Raw genomic sequence first — 22,764 nt, 5'->3', positions numbered from 1 at the left:
ATTTTCTCAAGCTGCTCACAAAGTGCAGTAGCCACATCCTCTCGTTGGTCAGGCGGTCAGTAGCAGACACCAACCACCACACTGTTTGTTTTCCCCTCGCATATTTTCACCCAGATGCTTTCCACTGTAGATATGCTCTCCTTCACTACAATTTCCTGGCAGGTAAGCCTTTTCCTCACATACAGTGCCACTCCTCCACCTCTTCGATCTATTTTGTTTTTTCTGAGCAGTTCATATCCATCCACCATTACATTCCAGTCATGAGAATCATTCTACCAAGTTTCTGTGATGCCTACTAGATCATACCTTTCCATCAGCATGAGAAGTTCCAGCTCTTCCTTCTTATTGCCCATGCTTCGGGCGTTAGTATAAAGACATTTGAATCCTTTTACTTTTGGTTCCCTATGAGCTGGTTGGGCTGCTCCTGATCGGTCTCCTTCCATACACTCCCTATCTTGAACGTCTCCTTCCCCTTGTGGCTTCAGTTTCAAGCTCTCCTGAATCTCCCCAGGTTCCTGCCAAACACATTCTTCCCCAGTTTCGATAAGTGCAGTCCATCAGGTGCTAGTAGGCCTTCCTTAAGAAAGCCTATCCCATGGTCCCAGAAACCAAATCTCACCTGCCGGCACCAACTACGCAGCCACTGATTCACCTCCATTATCTTCCTCTCCCGATGCATTCTTCTTCCCTTGACAGGCAAGATTGAAAAGAATACCACTTGTGCCCCCATTTGCTTGAGCTTCCTCCCTAGATCTTGATAGTCTGTTTTAATAGGAGCAATGGTAGTCACAGACATGTCATTCGTTCCCACGTGGACCATCACAAATGGGTAGTGATCCGTAGATTTGAGGAGTTTGGGCAGCTGTTCTGAAATGTCTTTAATTTTTGCCTCTGGCAAGCAACACACCACTCAGTTTAGGGGGTCGCGCGCAGCCACATGGCGATCCATTCCTCTTAGCAGGGAGTCTCCAATTACCAGTACTCTCCTTTTTTTCTTCTTCTTCTTCTCAACACCATTTCCTTCTATCCTTGTGGCCTCTTCACTTTGTCTTAGACTTTGTTTTGGGACCTCTTCCCTCGTTGACACTTGCACCTCCTCTGCAAGGGCCTGAAATCTATTTTGGAGCTCCAAAGGCCCCGAGAACCCTCTCAATCTATGCCGTTGAGCCTTTTTCCTAACTTTTTCCTAACTGTCTGCAGAGGCTCCGTAATGAGGTCATTCCCCTTATCCTATTCAGGACTGGCTGTATCCTCTTTATTCAGAGTTGCACAGCTCCTGTCTATGAACTCCTCCCCTTTCTTAATTTCTGTCAGAGTAATAATCCTCTCTTCTAAGCCCCTAATCCTTTCTTCCAAAAGTCTTACCAGCTGACACTTGGGGCAGATGTAGTCCATTTTGTCTTCAGGGAGGAAGGCAATCATATTACACTCATTGCAGATGATAGGATGAGTATCCTGGAGTTCCATCATAATGGGAGGTGTTTTCAGCAAACAGATTGAAGCACATATTCTGCTTCCTTTGCATGTTTGCATGGGATCCCAAAGGAATGGCATATAGATTCCAATTGATGTTGTCTCAAGATGGAATTAGACTTGCCAGTTCCAGGTTGGCAACCAGCAAGAGACTGGGTGGGGTGAGGACATGGGGACAGCTGTCAGTGATGGTATAACATCACTTCTGGAAAGCTAGAGTGATATCACGCCTCTCTAAGAATCCTGATTCCTGGAAAGGGTTGACATTGCTTCTGGTTTTCCCCCAGAAGTGATGTCGGTCCTCTCTAGGAATTGCCAAAAATTCTATGGCTTTAACATGGATTTTCTGGTGACTTCTAGAGAGGTTGGATATCACTTCCAGGTTTTCCCAAACATGATGTGACTTAACTGCTGAAAGTGATTAATTTGTTTTTGGATGCTGGGACATGAATGTTTGGATATCATGTTTGGATGTGTGTGCAAAACACACCCTTCCCAGGTGCTTTCAGCAGCCTAAGAAAGGTGTAGGGGGAAGTGCACCAAACAACTGATCTGTCAGTATCATCTGCTTGGCATGACCTTCAAATGCCTCCTTCCCAGCCTTCTCTGGCAGCAGAGATAGAGAGAAAAAAGGTACTTTTCAGATTTGGCTGATTCAATTTTACTAAATCCAAACCAGATATTAGTGATTTGGTACTTTTCAGATTCAACCAATTCGATCCGGGACGAATCTGAAAAGTACCAAATTTTTGTTCTGTGCACATGCCTATTTACAGTAAGTGTTGTGAGCCAGACGTTTGGTGTGGGAGTTCACTTTAATTCACCTCTTTCATTGGTGATGAAAGAGGTGAATTAGGATGCCAAACTGATCCTACTGTTTCCTTATCGGGCCCCTGGTGCCTGTGATATACACAGAATGGCTTCATGCCAGCCTCATGCGGGCACAGCTCTGCTGGCATGGGAGCTTAGTTGAGCCCCCTACCCTTTTCCTGGAACAACTATGCCCATGAACTCCGTGTGTGCAATTAAACCACTTTGTGACATAATTTTGTTATGCTTCATTAATGTTTGACAATTTAGAATGGGGTGGAGGGGAACTATTCCTAAGGAAAACAGCAATTTTGAGATACGCAGTCGGCAATTATATAATTATACAATTATATGATTGCCGACTGTGTATCTGTAAATTGCCCTGTTATCCTTTGGAATGTCTGATGTGGTATTAATACTTAAAACATAAAAGGTTACATCCATCTTTTCTCCCCCCCCCTCCCCATTTCTCCTTTTTCTTTTGGATTCAGTGGCAAACTTTATAATCACAAAACAGTGCATTTTTATTGCATTCCCGTACACACACAAAAGTAACCTTCATCTTGGTAAACTTAATGACGCTAAACCGCACACAATACCACTCGCCTCCGAGCGCTGCTTGCCGTGGTTCATTAAGTCAAGCAGACAAAGTGAGTGTAAGCGTCTTCAGTGACATAGTGCTGTATTTGTAGGGAACAACTAAGCTCCCAGCTTCGAGCTGCACTTGGTTTGTGATAAATGCATTAGTCTAACACTGGCCAAATTCCATCTTGGAGATTCAAACGAAGCCATTTTCGGAAGAGATTTGCAGCAAAACGAGAGCTTTTTGTTGACTTGGATCGAGCAATCAACCCTCAGCTTAAACTGAACGTTTGGACTGTGATAGGCTTTGATTAGCCCGTACCACTAGTTATGCAGCTGTTCAGCCTCCCGAATAAAGCTGTAAGCCTTAATAGGTGGATTAATCGAATATGTTAAGCTAGTGTTCAAGAAGTCAAATAACTGGAAGTAAATGCAACTCTGTTGCCATACAGCTTTGTTCATTTGTCGAAAGATTTTTTCCCCTCCTACATTTCCCCATGGCTTAACTTTTCGTACAAAAAAGAAAAATAATCAAAGAACAATAGCATCCCGCCCAGTCAAATGCCTGCAGCTTGCGCACCATTAAGCACTCTTCTTAAAAGTTCCCAAGGACAGTGTGGCATAGTGGTTAAGAGTGGTAACATTTGTGTCTCTAAAGGTTTTTTCTAAAAAAATATTTTCTAAATTGCTGGTTGGATACATGGAGTCTGGTGTTTTCCCAACAGCAGTTGGACTTCAGGCTTCAAAGTATAACTGGCTCAATGCAGCCAAGACTGCCCCTGAGTTTTTGTGGATTCTTTTAAAGAACACCATCACTGGAAGTGTCGTAAACCCCTGTTTCTGTTAGGAAAGTAAACATGGTAGGTGAACAATAAAATCAGAGTCCAGTGGCACCTTTAAGACCAACAACGTTTTATTCAAGGTGTGAGCTTCCTCAGACTAAGAACTCCCTATATGACAGTGGGAATAGAAAGCAAAAATTAATTCTGTTAAATTAGTCACACATCCAAATACATCCATATGATAATTTTTTGCCAAAACAGCCAAACAGTCCCCAACACGGCTACCCATTTGAATCTATGGCAGGCGAATTAAAGAGGAAATTTACATCTGTAGGCCACAGTTTAGAGACTGTATCCTCCCTGAGAAAAAATAATGTGGCTTCAAACTGTGATACTTTGATTTCTAAACAAGTAAACTCATAGAAACAAAGTTCCTTTATTTTAAGAAAATGCAAGCACCCACATTGAAAGCATATTCAGGACAGAGGTACAAAGCATAGGGCAAACAATATAGGGGTCCGGCCCCTTCCCTTGGGAACTTAAACCAGGCATAGTGCAAAGAAGTCAAAACACAGAGACAACCATTTGGCCATCTGGAACAAGAGGAGCTGAGCACTACAGGGCAGGAAAACAAGGGTGGGAATGGAATATGAAAGGAGGGTGAGAAGGCATAAAACATAGAGGCAGGAAATCCACCTTGGGGTGTCAAACCAAAGCATCTGTGTTTCCCCAGGACAATCAAGCCAGGCCAGAACAGCACTCTAACAAGCATCTGAAGAAACAGAATAAAATCATGGCACAAACCTGGGTCTCCTGTATACTAACCTGACACTGAACACTACACAACATTGGCTGTATAGTCATTGCAGAGGGCTTCAGTACAATGACGGTGCCATACTTGGAAAACAAGTCATATCTGTGGAAAACTTTGCCACCATAAATCATAAACTCTCCCTAATCTTCAGATCACAGTACCATGCTTTAAAAAAAGTAAAGCAGCAATATCTTCAGATTTCTTTGGCAGAAAACTGTATGATATCTTCTATTTTCACATTTCCCCTTTGTTGCTGGCCTCTTAAGCTTGCAACCCTGATGAGTTTTACTTAAAAGAAAAGCATCCATATTTCAGGCAGCTTATTCTTTGCTGTTACACTGCCAATCGTTAATTTAAATAAATGATTAAAGTCAACTGTTTGGATTGAATAAATATTTCCTTTATCATATGAATAAACAAGACAGCAGAAAATCTTCTTTCTCTGGCTGAAAAGCCTAAACAAAAATGATAGCTGCCGATTTTAATTATGCATATTTTATGTTGTTCAGGGTATACTGGTTTCTCTTTCATCTATAGATTTGGGGAAGGGGGCTCTAACAGTCTCTTAAGCTCTGGTCAGCTCTGTTTGTACACCAGCAGACAGAACAGACAGCCATGTTAGTAGCAATTTCCTTGAACAGAGCCATGAGTTGGGATGGGAACGGACTGGCTCATGAATGAAAGTTCATGATGAATTTAGGCCAGTTCATGGTTCACAAAATAAAATTGGTGGCAGATCAACCAGCATGAACTTGTGATGAACTTTCAAGCTCTTCATGGCAGCCTGTAGTGGTTTGTGAACGGATAAATTTACAGGTAAACTGTCTCTGCTCAATTAAATGATTACCAAACTTAAAGCAACAGGTTAAATCATAGAATCATAGAGTTGGAAGGGGCCATACAGGCCATCTAGTCCAACCCCCTGCTCAACGCAGGATCAGCCCTAAGCATCCTAAAGCATCCAAGAAAAGTGTGTATCCAACCTTTGCTTGAAGACTGCCAGTGAGGGGGAGCTCACCACCTCCTTAGGCAGCCTATTCCACTGCTGAACTACTCTGTGATTACCCCCCCCCCTGATATCTAGCCTATATCATTGTACTTGTAGTTTAAACCCATTACTGCGCGTCCTTTCCTCTGCAGCCAATGGGAACAGCATCCTGCCCTCCTCCAAGTGACAACCTTTCCAATACTTAAAGAGGGCTATCATGTCGCCTCTCAATCTCCATAAGCAACTTCAAAGTATCTGGTTACCTATCAGTACTACTCCTACGCACTTAGCACGTGTAGCTTGTCCTTTTTATCCTGCCCCTGACATTTCCCCCCAAACCACTTTCCTGGTGGCATCTTCATGGGGGGGGGGGCATGACTCAGACCACCTAAGTCCAATCTTAACTTGGAGGAGTATCAGGGGGAAGTCCCTTGTGAGATGCCTCTAGTTTGTTTATTCTACACACTCCTCAACCTGCACCTGGCATTTCACCAGAAAGTACTTCCTGAGGGGCACTTTCTTGGAGGAGACATAACTTGAACTCTGTAAATCCAATCCTCACCAAAATCCTCAGGGCCGGGAGAAGGCTCCAGAGAGCCTCGGGTCGGGGGTAGGCCGGCCAGCCTTCTCCCGGCCGGCGGAGAAAGTGCGGCTCCCCATTGGCTGCTTCACCTGCCCAGGGAATATGGCGGAGCGGCGAAGCGCGGCTCCCCATTGGCGAAGCGCGGCTCCCCATTGGCGAAGCATGGCTCCTCATTGGCTGCTTCACCTGCCCAGGGAATATGGCGGAGCGGCCTCGCCGCGTCTCCGACGCGGCGAGGCCGCTCCGCGGCCCGGGAAAAGACTCCAGAGAGCCTCGGGTGGGGGGGTGGGCTGGGCAGCCTTCTCCCGGCCAGCAGAGCGGCCTTGCCACGTCGGGGACGCGGCGAGGCCGCTCTGCCAGCCGGGAGAAGGCTCCAGAGAGCATCGGGTCGGGGGTGGGCCGGCCAGCCTTTTCCCGGCCAGCGGAGCGGCCTCGCCGCGTCCCCGACACGAGGCCACTCCGCCGGCCGGGAGAAGGCTCCAGGGAGCCACGGGTGGGGGGTGGCCCAGCCAGCCTTCTCCTGCGCCCAGCCAACGTCCTGTCAGATCGACACAAACACACCGCTGCCGAGCCGCTCTATGCGATGCCGCGGCCCCAAACAACACCGCGGACGCCTCCTCGCCTTCTTCACGGCGCAAATTCCTTCCCCAGGTAGGTTCCCCCGCGGTAGACTCGCACCATGCCCTTCTTCCCCTTGCCTCCCTGCCCACACAGAACTCTTCCCACATCACTGCGCCGTCCCTCGCCCCTTTCTAGCGCCCATTTTATTGCTTCTTAAAATGGGCTTAAAATCTAGTCTTAATAATAAAGCAGCAGCAGCTTTATCTTTGTGTATCAAGATAATTTATTTATGACACGATTGAGCCGTAAACAAGCATACTGCGTCAGCATATTATTCTTTCTGTATCCTTTTTTCCCCCCAATGGTGGTGGGGGAATTTGAGCACAAAGGACTTGGAGAAATTCAAGCTTTTTGAGTGAGGGTTTCCCCCCTTTAACTACCCAAAGAAGTCTCAAAGAGTCTTATAATCACCTTCCTTTCCCCTTCCCACAATAGATACCTGGTGAGGTCGGTGTGACTCTGAGAACTGTGACTAGCCCTAGGTTACCCTGGGCAACATTGGGGGGGGGTTACTCTTGGAACGATTCTACCCAGAATGTAACTAAGTTGATTTTTTTTTAAAAATGGAAAACTGGTTGAAGGAACACGGAGAAACCTTCTTGCTGAGACTAGCCAATAGGAACTCTCTAAATGCAGCTTTTCTTTGATTCCCCCAAACTATGCTGAAGAATTGCAAAACCAATTATTTAACTGCATGCCCAAGGCTGAAAAAAGTATACTAGTATTGAGCATAGGAGGTATGTTGTCACCTTTGTTCCTTTCTGTCTTCAACCAAGAGCTAGGGTGCTTTCACGCATGTAAAACAAATACTTGAAATACTTGAAGTTGGAGCAGAATTGTTTTCTGTAGCCCCAGAGGGTCAGACCAGAATCTATGGGTAGAAATTAATTCAAAAGAATTTTCAGCTTAACATCCAGAAGTTCCTGACAGTTATAGGCTTCCTCGGGATATGATGGGTTCTCCTTCTTTGGAAGTTTCTAAGCAGAGGCTAGATAGCCATCTGGCTCAAATGCTTGTTCTGTAAACTTAGGCAGATTGTGGGTGGGCAGTCAGGAAGCATTGTGTCAGTGCTTGGCTCTTGTGGCCAGTTTGGTGTAGTGGTTAGGAGTGCGGCCTTCTAATCAGACAAGCCGGGTTTGATTCTGTGCTCCCCCACATGCAGCCAGCTGGGTGACCTTGCGCTGATAAACCTGTTCTGACTGAGCAGTGATATCAGGGCTCTCAACCTCACCTCCCTCACAGGGTATCCATTGTGGGGAGAGGAAAGGGAAGGTGACTGTAAGCTGCTTTGAGACTCCTTCGGGTAGAGAAAAGCGGCATATAAGAACCAACTCTTCTTCTTTCTTGCATGCCCAGGGAAATGCCAGACATCACTTTCAGGTCAGGAGGCAAATTTCCTCCTGGCCAGGGATTCTGGTTTTCTTGTGGGGGCATCATCTGGGTATGGAATTGGGGTCACTGTACGTTGGACTGTAGTTGTGAGTTTCCTGCATTGTGCAAGGGGTTGGACTAGGTGAACTGGAAGTCCCTTCCAACTCCATGATTCTATGATTCTAACCCCTATTCAAGTGGCTTTGATTGGAGCAATTGATTATTTAAAGATTTTCCCAATGGTTCATATACCACCTGAAATGTCTTTGTCTTGAATTCATGTCATTGCCACCTAGTTATGGTGTTTGTGGCCAATTAGCACGTGGAAATGTACTGAGCAGATATTTGGAAATATTCAGCAAATGGAGACGGGTTTAATTTGTCACCTGTTCTATTCTTGCCTTGTTCTGCATTGATGATGGTAATAATATTTGGACAACATGAACATCTTTTCTTCACCAGCATGAAGAAAACCAAGAATAGGTGCATCCTGGCTACAGTATTTTGAAATCTGCTGCACTCCTCCATCATTGTCATTTGTCACTAATGAAATCCAGTTGTAAAGTGCATTGGAAGTGGATTGAAAGTGCATTGTTTAGTTTGTGTGAATCAAACTAATTGCCGGGCACTTTCACACAAGCTAAATTATGCAGTTTCCACCCACTTCAGCAACCTTTTGCAAGTGGATTTTTCCATTTTACACAGTCAAATCCTGTTGCAAAGTTAATTGGAAGTGCATTACTGTGTGTGTGTGTGTGTGTGTGTGTGTGTGTGTGTGAGTGCGTGAACGTGTCTAGGCTCTTCTTGTGTTTAGCTGTCTCTTCCTTATGCATCTCCTCATCTGCCAGCTACCTTTGTACCAGATATTCTCCCACCTCTCCAGCCAAGGGAGGAGAAACTGACAGTGAGCAGCAATCAATTCAGGGAGGAGATCCAGCTCCAGGCTCATTTGGCACTCATTGTGAAACTATACATTATTTGAACTAATTGGTTTTGAGTTGTCACATTTTTATGCTTGGCACAGTGCTCTGAAAGAAGTTTGCCCAGGTGGCTAATCAAGGACTATTTTTTAAAATTAAATTTAAAATTGTGTGGCCTGCTAATGGATCTTCTTCGGAAAAAGTGGCAGATGACAGTATTTTCTGCCTCCAAGTCACTTAAAAGGTTCACAGACAGTTAAATCCTTCTTTGGTCCTTCACAAAGAGACAGCCTTTTTTCCTGGCTGCTGCATCCTCTCCATTCTGTTATCAAGCGCTTTGCTAGTGCATCCAACCTCCGCCCAAGCCAAATGATCACACACAGCAACAAACGGTTGCTGTAATCTTAACAAGATTATCATAATAAAGAGTCATTGGAGAAATTAAAATGATCGACTTTAATTACAAAATTATAACCCCATTAACTCCTGTGCACAAAAGGCGGGGACGGGGGAATAGGGAAGAGGAACCTGTAGATGGCTATTAAAAGCTCTCGTGCAAATTGAAGAGGGGAGGGGGCAGCAACTCCCCAAATGGACTCAGCTATTTCGGGCAAAGCACTTGGCAGCCGTTTGCACTTTGCCAAATGACATCGTGGGAAAGGGAAGTGCTCTAGCCGATGTTCCTGCTCAGCAGCCCATGGGCAAGACAGCGGGAGAGGCGCCAACCCTGCCTCTTCTCCAAACATGCCCAAGGCTGCAGGAGGTTATCACAACAAGGTTGTTGCATAGAGATTATTTATGGATACCGTTTCCGGACTTTTTGTTATGCTAAAAGTACTGAAGAGAGGCTTATTAACTGTCGTGGTTCGGTCCTTGGTGGCTTGGGAACCAGACCGAACCCCGCCATCAGAGGCGCCCGCGATCACGGAGGCAGGGCATGGTGATCACAGGCAAGCCGGCAGCTGGGCGCCCCACCCGATCGTTGAGGTGGCAATGGCCGCTAAAGAACCTCAATGTCCCCCTCCACCTTTTGACAAGGGCCCGGAGATGGCCCTTTGTTCCAGGAAAATGGGCCATCGGGAACCCCGGAAAACCTCGCATATGTGCATGAGTCATGATTGCATCAGCATGTTCCCTCCGGAAGTACTGGGTGGGGCAATACAGCCAAAGGAGGTGGGTTTTGTATAAAAGAGAGCTTCCACCTGGAGTTCGGTGGAAGCTCTTACTCCATACCAGCGGACTCCACGTTGCTGAAATAAAGCTTGTTCCTGTTGTATCGTTCACCAGGCCTGGCGTGACGTTTTCTTCAAGGGGCACCCTGTTTTTTCAGTTAGCAAGCGGGTTCCCGACATTAACACAGTAATATACAAGGAGGGGGGGGAATACCTACTTGATACAAAGCCCTCTTGCAAAGATTGTGCTGAATAATGTATGCAATAGTTCTGCTAGTGTATGCGCAATATGCACACACAGAGTGAAATGGGCAGTCACATTGTTCACCTTCATATTTAGATGAGTAGCCATGTGTCTGTAACAGGAGAAAAGAGCCAGAGGCCAGCAACACCTTAAAGGTGAACAACATTTGCAGCAGGGAGGAGCTTTCCTGAGTAACTGATCATTTCTTCAAATAGATCATTGTGGGCAATTGTGTTATGTCTGGAGTAGTAGAAAAGAAAAAGTGTCCAGGAGTCCTTCTAGACTAACAAAACTGGGGGCAGGATAAACCCAGACAATCACAGGTTGATACTTCTGATCATCCTTAAATGTGATCCTTCAATGTCCTTGTTTCACTACATTGGACTAACAGGCCAGTCCCTTCAACAACAACAGTAAAAATTAATGGTTATGTCTGACATTTTAAACTTCCAGAACATTCTTGGAAAACGGTTCTCTTACAAAGGAATGTCAAAGGGAGATTAGAGACACTACTGAATTGCAACTGATAATGAAACTCATAGAATCATAGAGTTGGAAGGGACCGCCTGGGTCATCTAGTCCAGCCCCCTGCACTATGCAGGACACTTACAACCCTATTGCTCATCCACTGTCACCTGCCACCCCCTTGAGCCTTCACAGAATCAGCCTCTCCATCAGATGGCTATCCAGCCTCTGTTTAAAAATTTTCAAAGATGGTGAACCCACCAACTCCTGAAACCTGTTCCACTCTGAAACCGCTCCAACTGTCAGGGACTTCTTCCGGATGTTTAGACAGAATTTCTTTTTAATTAATTTCATCCTATTGGTTCTGGTCTGTCCCTCCGGAGCAAGAGAGAACAACTCTTCTCCATCCTTTATATGGCAGCCTTTTAAATACTTGAAGGTGGTTATCAGATCCCCTCTCGGTCATCTCCTCTCCAGGCTAAACAGACCAATCTCCCCCAACTTTTCCTAATACGTCTTGGTCTCCAAACCCCTCACCATCTTTGTTGCCCTCCTCTGGACATGCCCCAGCTTTACATCCCTCTTCAACTGGAGTGCCCAAAACTGAACACAGTACTCCAAGTGAGGCTGAACCAAAGCACTGTATAGTGGTACCATTTTCTCCCGTGATCTGGACATGATATTCCATTTGATACAGTCCAATATTACATTTGCCTTTTCAGCCACAGAGTCACACTTTTGACTCATGTTCAATGTGTGGTCTACAGGGGCTTTTTGCACGGCTTCAAAATCGCACAATGGTTGCCAATTGGAAACGCTATTGATTTGCCATAACGCACGACGTCGTAGACAATCTGCAACACTCCTGAAACCGATCAGCAAAAAGCGCTTCGTTGTAGCGCTTTCAGGGGAATCCCAAAAAGTGGATTCACCCTCCGGAAAGCGCTACACTCTTGCAAACAATCTGCAACACTAGCGATAAAGACCTGTGCGTTAACATTGTTGCGGTTTCTTCAAAGTCCCTCCTCCTGAGCCTGTCCTCCAAACTTCCGGCGAAGCGATCACCATTTTTTTTTCTCCGAGTGAGCGGGGATAAACGCACCAGCGAGCCTCTTTCTGTTTAGAGGCTTCCCTGGCTTCAGTCCTTCACCTTTAGTCACTAAGCACAAACCACATAAAAGCCCGTTTGCTGAAATAAAGTCCCTTTATTTTTTACACATTAATTCAGCCGAAAATCGGGCCCGTGAGAGGGGGGGGATTTTTTTTTTATCACTCGAGGCAGCGTGGCAACGATCATACGATCAAACGACAGCTCACATTAGGCAGCTGGATGGGTCTCTCCGTTGCAACGAATCTACACAGATTCGTTACAATGGGTCTGTTTTTTTTTTTAAAAAAACCTTTCTTAAAGGGAAAGGGGCAGTTTGGGAACATGCTAACGGCTGCCCATTGGCTGCTTGACGGCCAGGGGTGGGACGAGCTTGGAAATAGCGCTTCCTTTTCTGCCGAGACCGGAAGCTGTGGGAAACGCTACAAAACGCAACTGGATTCCACTACAAAGGCAGGTATGCATAACGACGAATTCCACTATTTTAAATGGCGATTTTTCGTTCAGTGACCAATTTGCAACAAAGATCCCGGTGCGTAAAGCCCCACAGTGTTGGTAACTCAAGAGAATGCACCCTCCTGGACTTAATCAAGACCCATGTTACCTGTCTCGTTACCAACTCTGATTTCTCCATACTTGCTACCCTCTAAATAGCACACCAAATCCAGTTATTGTCATTCAGCATCTGAAATCACTCTGTTCTCCAAGATATAAGGACAGATGGACTAACATTCTGGCTGTATCTGAAGACGTGAGCTGTGACTCACAAAAAACTCCTACCTTGCCACAAATGTTGTTAGTCTTTAAGGTACGAATGGACTCATTTCCCCTCCTTCATATTTAGTTTATTGGCTGAAAACTCAACCAGACTATGTCACTGGCCACAATGCTGCATGCCATGACCTTCTACCCCCTATCCCAAACTCGATCTTGGTTTCAACAATGATCCATGTATTTTTAAAAATTACGAATCAGCAACCACAAAGGATTCCCAACAGCAAGTTGTTTGATTTAGTAAAATCAGTCTGGTACATTTGCGTTTATAGACATGTGACAAAATCAGGTATATATTGTTTCAATACGGCATTAATAAGTGAAATTAAAAGTAACAAAATCAATAGCTTCCTTCCTTCTGTAGTACCCTTTTTATCTCATTTTAGGCACTTTGGTATTATTCTTTTCAAGGTGATTTGTACCTTGAAAAGATTAAATACAAGACAAAGTGAGCAAATGTATTTATAAGCAGTGAAGCAAATGATTAAAATTTAATGCAAATACAAATGCAATTGTATTTGTTGATGCCACAAAACAACACTGGGAAAGATGCCATCTGGCAGACAAATCATTACAGAAATCAGCTGAAGACAAGAGGGTGTAGAAAGGTAGCCTTATTTTCAAAAAGACAACAGTAGGCATGTTGATTGAGCCTCTCTAGACAAGGCAGATAATTTAAGGCACAGAAGGCATTTTTTTAACCTTATTACACTAATCACCTTGGTTATAAAGACTCTCTTTAGGCTGAATATTGATGATCTGCAAAGGGAATTTCTGTTATGTTTCTTTCTACATTGTCTGGACCCTTAGGGACCTATGGGATCACCTCTCCCAATATTTTGCCCAGAGAGTATTACAACATGCAAATACAAATTTGCCTGTGATCCCTGGCCCCATGGAAATCTGACTGACCTTGACCAGAGCCAGGGTCTCTTTGGCCCTTGCTCCTGCCTGGTGGAATGTGCTACCAACTGGGCCCTGGTGGAACTACTGAAGTTCTACAGAACTTGTAAAACATGGCTTTTCCACCAGACCTACAATTAAGGCCAGGCTAAAAATGAGAAGGAGCTATGGATATCCCTCCACTTTTCTCAACTCAATACCCAGTTATACTGGCTATTCCCCCCAAGGAAAGACCATCCCACCATAAGCCTAGAGTAGCTATATACCGAATGGCCATTGAAGCTATGAAGAAACATATAATTTTAAACTGGAATGTTTTCAGACATGTTGTATCATGTGAAATACTGTGAGCTGCCCCAAGCCTGCTTGCAGAAAAGGGCAGGCTATAAATGAAGGTATAATAATAATAATTATTATTTTATATTTATAATTATTTTATTTTATATGTGAAAGTGTACAGAAAAGAAAAATAAGATAGAGTATCCATTTTAATATATCCCCATTCTCATCCACCCCCCATGACATCCTTTTAATATCTCAATCTTTAACCATTCCTAGCGGAGCGGATTAAATAAAGCAGTAAGGGCCCCGAGGGCGGGCCGTGTCTGGGATGAGGAAGGGGCCCATAGGCCCCTTCCCCCGGTCTGACAATCGGAGGGCCCAATCGGCAGGCACAAAGCGAGCCGTGCGCAGTGCACATCGCCCGCACACATCGGCTCCAGCAGCAGCCGTCTGCACAACACCTCGCCCCCGGCCCACACAGCCGGGAGCAGCCCGCGCTGCCACCCGGCACAGGAGGATGTGGCGGCAGTGGTGGCAGCATCAGCGGCACCGCCGCCCACCCCACCGCACACAGAACCGCTCAGACGCTGGCCCACATCGTCCAGCAGCCAGCCTGGCGGAAGAGACTTGGAGGCCTGTTGCAGAGCCGGAGGCCGAGCCGCCACCACCGCCAGCCCCACCCACTGCCACAGAGCTGGCCCATCGCCAGCAGCCTTGCCTCAAGCTCCACCACCTACATTCAAGCTCTCACCGCCACAAGCTCTGGTAGTCTGCACCATGGGGGGGGGGCAGGATGAGCCGGCACCAGCTCACATGCTGCCCCACGCCCGGCCTCAGGTCCAGCCCCTGGCCCAGCACAGCCGGAGAGCTGACCTGCAATACTCCCGCACCCCGCTAGCGCCCGCTGTATTTATAGTACAGCGAACTTATTTTCTAGTCTGAGTTTATTTGGCAAAATAATCCATGTAATATTGCCATTGTTCTTGAAAGACTTCCAGTGTGTTTCTGTTGATAATGCTGGTAGTTTTGGCCATTTTAGAAAGTTCATTCATTTTGTCAAACCTTGATGATAGAGCTGGTATTTCTGATATTTTCCTATTTTTTGCTAGCACCAGTCTTGCTGCTGTCATAGAATTAAAAAAAAAAAAAACCTTTTTGCTTGTGGCGGGAGGTTTTCCGGACATAAGCTTAACAACATATATTCTCATCTCATAGGAAACTTGACATTAAACATTTCCTCTAATACACCATGAATTTTAATCCAAAATTTTCTTATTATCTCACATCTCCACCACATATGAAAAAAACATCCAACTTTATCATTACGTTTCCAGCCCTTAGTTATATTACCAATTACTTTTGGTGTAATATACCGTCTATAAAAGTTTAGGAATTTTAACCCAAATACGTTCCCAATCCCCCATAGTATTATTAGTCTCATAATTTTGCATCCATCTGATCATACATTTCTTTACCTGTTCAGTTTCAGTATCATATTTCAGCAACAATTTATATATTTGACCTTGCAGATGTGGTTTCTCTTGAAATAATATGTTATAGAGGCTTGATGCCATGAGTCAGGCATTTTCTTATCTGAGGGGACCACCTCATCACTAATAATCTGAAGGAGAGGCGTCGTAATCACATGTAAAAGGTTTTTATAATATATCACCAAGATTCCATCTGGGCCAGGAACCTTTTGTAACTTCATTGTTGCAATAGCATCGTTTAGTCCCTGCACTGAAACTTTGAGTCAAAATTTTGCAATGTTCTTCTGAGAAGCTGTTAATTGGACCTCATAGAGTCCTCCAATTCAAAGTGAAAACACGTCGGGCTTTGATGACATCAGCAGCTCTAAATCCAGCATTCTCTCAGGCTCTCGCGATATTGACCAGTAATCAGCCTTCCAATCTTCTCTAGGTAAACAATCTAATGCAGTGGTCCCCAACCCCCGGTCCGGGGACCGGTACCGGTCCGTGGATCAGTCGGTACCGGGCCGCAGCTCCTCCTCCTCCTCAGGGGCTGCCCTTCTGCTCTGCTGCCAGCTTACCTTTGGTGCTCTCCATCGGCTGCCATGGCTGGGGCTCCCCCTCGGCATGGCACTGAGCAGCTGCTGCTGGCAGCACCCCCCAGCAGGTGACAGGAAGTCAGGGGCGCCAGCGGGAAAGCAAGTGGAGCAGGGGCTCAGGCGGTGGGAGCATCCCTCGGCAAAAGATTACCCCTCCCCCGGGCCTCAGTAAAATTTTCAAGCTTTGACCGCTCCCTGGTGATAAAAAGGTTGGGGACCACTGATCTAATGTATGTCCCTCTAATCTTCTTTGTAAGCCCCAGAGAGCCCCCTAACCAATCGCCCCCTCCCTGCTTTCCAATCAATCGCCTGCTTGTCAGAAACAGTGAGTGGCTCCTTTATTCAAAAAGAGGGGTGGGGGTGGGGATGAGACAGCCCTGCCAGACAAAATCAAACTCTCAGATAAAGCTTTGGTAGTTCAGGCAGCTTCTGAAATAGCATTGCCTTGTAACCACCACACTGAAATATGCTTGCCCAAGCATCATCTCTCAGAGGCCAGTAGAAATTTGAACTTAGTGGTCTCCCTTGCCCCATCACCACCCACAACATCACCCTGCCTTTGACCTACAACATCTCTGGAAACAAAGCTGCCCTCATTAAATAAAACCCACTGTTGTCCTTACCTTTTGTTCATAGAGAAAATTCATTCTATAACTATGTAGGTCTCCACAGGTGGTCAGCAAACCAGTTAAGAGGAAGAGCTGGCTTCTATACCCTGCCTTTCTCTACCCAAAGCCATTTACAGCCACCTTCCTCTCCCGGTAACAGATGCCTTGTGAGGTAGGTGACCATGAGAGAATTCTGAGAGAACAGTGACTGACTCAAGGTCACCCAGCTGGCAGTATGCTCAGGAGAACAGGGGATTCAAACCGGATTCTCCAAATTAGAGCCTGATGTTCTTAAATGCTACAGTGGCTCTCCAATGAATTCATCTAATTAACAAGGAGTATGCTCTATAGTTGTATTTCTTCCTGGACAGCCTCCTTGCCTAATAAGTGAGTGCACTGCTTTGTTTTTTAATTGTCTTCACTAAGTTGCAATTGTATTGTCATCCTGATAACAATTGTGTCACATATCAATCAACTGTGGTTGAGAAAGCCTCAGTTCAGATATCATGCAAAATCATGGTTCAGGTAAACTTATTCGGATAACCATGATTCATTATAGGCCTTCAAACAAGGATCTGGGACCACGGTTTAAAGTTGGCTAATCTATACAATTAATATTCCGTTAGCCTTTGCAATTGTTTTATGTGATGTGTGAGTGCTTAACTGTTTGTTGATCTATCAGATCTTGGAAGATAAGCAGGGTCACATCCTCCATATGCAGCCAGCTGGGTTGCCAACCTCTAGGTGGGGGCTTGGAGATCTTCAGGAATAACAACTGATCTCCATGCACCAGTTCTTCTGGAGAAGACAGCTGGGAGGGAGGGAGGGATGGCAAAGGCCGCACTGTGTCCCATGGGGCTGGTGGGCAGTCTTTACTCCTTCTCCCACCCCCCACATGGATTCTTCAGGCCCCACCTCCAAACTTCAAGGAACATTCCTAACCCAGGGGTCACCAACCTCCAGATGCCGCCTGGAGACCTGGAATTGGAATTCATCTGCAGACTACAGAGATCAGCTTCCAATAAGGACATGGCTGTTTTGGAGGGGGAATGTTGCTATGACAGCTCATCTCCAGACAGCAGAGATCAGTCCCCCTGGAGAAAAGGGACTGTGGCCTTGTGCCCCACAGAGGTCCAGGAATGCCAGCCTGCAGGGCTGCTTGGGTGGCACTTAACAGCTTAATGGACATTCATGTATACTGCACGTATATCCCTCATCTCATGATGGACATGCATGTATAAACTAATGGAAAAGAAAAACACCTGAACCTTATACTCCTATGAAAAAACAGCTTACTTTTTGGTGAATCATGATGTCTCTGCAACCATCTCTTAAAATGCAGACAGATAGATCACCCTCACATTAACTATTTTAACTATAAGACAATCAAAGCAGAAGTTCTGCGGGCATTGGTGCGCACTCCACAGAAACTGCCAGCAAACTGACAAAAATAGATTAAAAGGCCAAACTTGAAAGGTGGAATTGTGGAAAGCAAATTTAAGAACTGTTGTTGTTGTTGTTTTAAAGAACACCCCCCCCCCCATGCGACGCAAGATATAAAACATGTAGATAAGTGACAAGGACAGTTATTAAACTGCCACCAGCAGAGATAGAGTCAGAATGATCAAAAGGCGACTGGGAAAATATATACAAAACATTGTCGTGCTGAAATAAACAACGCAATTGGCTGGGATGCACGCCGGAATCTGCCTTTGGTTTCCTAACAAATGCACAGATCGCAGAAGCAGCAACTTCAAGTCCCCATGTCTTTGCCAGCAGCAAGGAGAGCTGCTTCTGCACCACACAGGCAGGAGATGAAAAGAAGGCAAAATCGAAATACCTTGTTAAAAAAAAATCCCATGAAAGGATGAGAAAGAAGCAGCTGCAGTATGGTGTTTGCAAGGATAAAAGGCGGGTGGGGGGGGGGGCGGAGAGGACACTTTGTGCAGCAGGCCCAGGGAACCAATTAGCATGGCTGGGTGGGAGGACTGTGACCCTTGCTGGTGAAGTGCCCGTCTTTTGTCTTTCAAGAAATCCATCCATCCATCATGTCCAAAACTCACAGGAAAAGGACGCTGTCGTCTGCCAAGTGTCTTTTAGGGTTTTTGTTTGGGTTAGACAACTCCCCCGAAGGCTCAGGGCAGTTTACAGGGAACAAGAAACAGGTACAGATAACAAGGACCTTAATATCTCAAGGACCTTGGATCCCAGGACTGTCCATTTGGTCAACAAGTACTGTTCGTGCCTAAATCATTTGGTGTAGGGAGGGGCTGTGTGTACTGGGTATATAAGGGGGTGCCTGCTTTATATCTCTAGTCTTAGCAAAGAGCCCATGATGGTCTGTTCACTTTCTTTTCAACAAAATGCTTTCTTTTCTAAATGAAGCATAGTTATTAGAGCTCACAGCCTTGACTCTCCATGATACAGGAGCGTTTGCCTAATTATACTCAAATATTAACAAGGACGGACTCACTGCCACTGACGAAAGATTGAAAACGGAAAACAAATCTAGAGACCGTTCTGGCAGAGTCGAAGCCTGAATAAATAACATAAGAGACTCTTTATCTTTTCAAGCTTTATTAAGCCACTGGATAGATTCTGTTTCTCTCTTGTCACTAATTTGGAATTGTCCATTTTTTTCGTGCATAGTTATTGGGAGCAGATGGAGATTCTCACAGGTACTGGAAAAAAGGACGATTTGTGCTTATCCCCCCTTCAGATCTCTACTTTTGCCTTTTTCATCCATCTTTGGGGTTCACTGCCCCCCCCCCGTACAGTGTTGGGGGACACAGCAGAGTGCAGCAGGAGATAAATACATTTGCTTCTGCAAGCCATACCCTGTTCGTGCTAGGCAGGATCTCAACCTACATTTAACTGGTAACTGTATTCCATAATTTCATGTTGTACCTGAGTGGAAATAATACCTTTTAAATATAGGATCGAAGTCTAATCTAATCATGTCCTTTCATTGGATTGCTTCTAGCCTCACCATGGAAAACGCAAGCATGATTTAAGAACCTGCTGCAAAGAGCATGAGATGGAGGCAGTCTTGTGAATATTCAGCATTACAGTCCTAACCTGTATTGAGGCACAGAGAGGGAGGGACTGTGGCTCAGTGGAAGAGCCTCTGCTCAGCATCCCGAAGCTCCCAGGTTCAATCCTCAGAATTTCCAGCTAGAGTCTTGCAGAAAGTGATGTGAAAGACCTCAATCTGGGACCCCAGAGTGCTGCTGCCTGTTGAGTAGAGAACACTCATCTTGATGGACCAATGGTTTGATTCAGTATACAGTAGCTTCGTGTGCATTCAGTTATCCTTTTCATGGCCATATAAATACACAGCACATGTTATTCAGCACTAGGAAGTATAGATGTTCCAAGGGGAGCTTTCGACTCTATGATCCTATGGGTATTTCTGTCTATTCAAATGTCGTGTTTAATCAGGTCTAGAGTGATCAAATTATTTTTGAATTCACTTTGAACCTGGAGCAAATGAGTAAAATAACCTCCATATCTTCCTTTGATATTGAGGGCTTTGCAAAGTTTGAATGTTTTAAGGGAACAGCCTATCACGTTACTTGTTTTCCCTTTGCGTAACGGAAAAGCAAAACAATTGGGTCCTTCCTAAGAAATTCTGCATCTTTCAAATGAAACTGAATTTTTTAGCAGGCCTTTTTTTCTTTTTCTTTTTTGCTCATTCCAACATTTCATGTAGCCCAAGCTGTAGGTTGCCTTTTTGTTTATGGGTTGGATTCATACAAGCCTTTCAAGAAGATTGCAGAATGTGTTTTAGTAACTTTACTAACTTTCCCAGTAAGACCATAAGAACACTACTAGATCATGTCCATCTAATCCGGAATCCTGTTTTACCCAGTGGCCAACCAGTTACCCTGAAGGAATAATATCTTTTTTGTAGCTAAGGCCTTCCCTTGATGTTGTCTCCTAGCTCTGAGATTTAGAGCTTTACTGCTTCCTCTAGTTAGAATCATAGAGTTGGGCTGTATCAACAGGGGCATCACGTCAAAATCACAAGATGACATGATGAGTGTCATACCATGGAAAGGGAGAGGTTGTCGAGAGGCATTTAGCTGCACTGGATGAGTTCAAATCCCCTGGTCCAGATGAAATGCACCCGAGAGTACTCAAAGAACTTTCCAGAGAACTTGCACAGCCCTTGTCCATCATCTTCGGAACCTCTTTAAGGACTGGAGATGTCCCGGAGGACTGGAAGAGAGCAAACGTTATTCCGATCTTCCAAAAAGGGAGGAAGGATGACCCGGGAAACTACAGACCAGTGAGTCTGACCTCTGTTGTGGGGAAGATAATGGAGCAGATATTAAAGGGAGCGATCTGCAAACATCTGGAGGACAATTTGGTGATCCAAGGAAGTCAGCATGGATTTGTCTCCAACAGGTCCTGCCAGACCAACCTAGTTTCCTTTTTTGACCAAGTAACAGGTTTGCTGGATCGGGGAAATTCGGTTGATGTCATTTACTTGGATTTTAGTGAAGCTTTTGACAAGGTTCCCCATGATGTTCTGATGGATAAGTTGAAGGACTGCAATCTAGATTTTCAGATAGTTAGGTGGATAGGGAATTGGTTAGAGAACCGCACTCAAAGAGTTGTTGTCAATGGTGTTTCATCAGACTGGAGAGAGGTGAGTAGCAGGGTACCTCAGGGCTCGGTGCTCGGCCCGGTACCTTTTAACATATTTATTAATGATCTAGATGAGGGGGTGGAGGGACTACTCATCAAGTTAGATGACACCAAATTGGGAGGACTGGCAAATATTCCGGAAGATAGAGACAGAGTTCAACGAGATCTGAACACAATGGAAAAATGGGCAAATGAGAACAAGATGCAATTTAATAAAGATAAGTGTAAAGTTCTGCATCTGGGTCAGAAAAATGAAAAGCATGCCTACTGGATGGGGGATACGCTTCTAGGTAGCACTGTGTGTGAACGAGACCTTGGGGTACTTGTGGATTGTAAACTAAACATGAGCAGGCAGTGTGATGCAGCAGTAAAAAAGGCAAATGCCATTTTGGGCTGTATCAACAGAGGCATCACATCAAAATCACAAGATGTCATAGTCCCATTGTATACGGCACTGGTCAGACCACACCTGGAGTACTGTGTGCAGTTCTGGAGGCCTCACTTCAAGAAGGACGTCGATAAAATTGAAAGGGTACAAAGGAGAGCGACGAAGATGATCTTGGGCCAAGGGACCAAGCCGTATGAAGATAGGTTGAGGGACTTGGGGATGTTCAGCCTGGAGAAAAGGAGGTTGAGAGGGGACATGATAGCTCTCTTTAAGTATTTGAAAGGTTGTCACTTTGAGGAGGGCAGGATGCTGTTTCTGCTGGCTGCAGAGGAGAGGACACGCAGTAATGGGTTTAAACTTCAAGTACAATGATATAGGATAGATATCAGGAAAAAGTTTTTCACAGTCAGAGTAGTTCAACAGTGGAATAGGCTGCCTAAGGAGGTGGTGAGCTCCCCCTCACTGGCAGTCATCAAGCAAAGGTTGGATACACACTTTTCTTAGATGCTTTAGGATGCTTAGGGCTAATCCTGCGTTGAGCAGGGGGTTGGACTAGATGGCCTGTATGGCCCCTTCCAACTCTATGATTCTATGATTCTATGATTCTAAGGGGCCATATAGGCCATCTAGTCCTATCCCCTCCTTGATGCAGGACCAGCTTAAAGCATCCATGATAAATCTCTGTCCAGCCGCTGCTTAAAGACCACCACCGAGGGGGAGTTCACCACCTCCTTAGGCAGCCAATTCAATATAACTAGTATCCTTTGCTGGAGCTATTCTCTCTTACCATTAAAGGTTTATGTCCTCATCATTTGTGCAATATCAGCAGGTTATTCTCTTATTCAGCTGGCATGCCAAGAATTTCACCTCTATCATTCCCTTTTCAGAATATATTGACAGATTATTTATTTAGAAACTGCCTTTCCAGAAACATCCTCAGTGTAGCAAGCACACCAGAAAGCAGACAGTAAATGCGTAAAGCGTACAATTGTAAGAATAATCAATTAAAACCATCGAAAAAACTGAGATTAAAGGTCCCAGAAAAGTGAAAGTCATCAGTGAGAATGATCAAAGCAGTTTCTATCCCAAAACCCAGGCCTAAATCTATACAGAAATTGATCTAGATATGCCATTTCTTTGGAGACTTCCAGAAAT

The 22,764-nt window shown here is 45.1% G+C and overlaps 1 protein-coding gene across 1 annotated transcript in view; it reads left to right on the top strand.

The window, feature by feature from the left end:
• Positions 1 to 6,557: 6,557 nt before the first annotated feature.
• Positions 6,558 to 22,764, top strand: part of LOC143840835 (uncharacterized) — a 218,589-nt gene continuing 202,382 nt past the window's right edge. Inside the window, exon 1 of the mRNA XM_077344307.1 lies at positions 6,558 to 6,683. Coding sequence (XP_077200422.1) covers positions 6,616 to 6,683 — 68 coding nt within the window. The 5' untranslated portion in view covers positions 6,558 to 6,615. The remainder of the gene's footprint in view (positions 6,684 to 22,764) is intronic.

This window comes from Paroedura picta, chromosome 6 (genome assembly GCF_049243985.1).
Source record: "Paroedura picta isolate Pp20150507F chromosome 6, Ppicta_v3.0, whole genome shotgun sequence".
NCBI classification, from domain to species: Eukaryota; Metazoa; Chordata; class Lepidosauria; order Squamata; family Gekkonidae; genus Paroedura; species Paroedura picta.
This window is presented reverse-complemented; position numbering and strand designations above follow the sequence as displayed.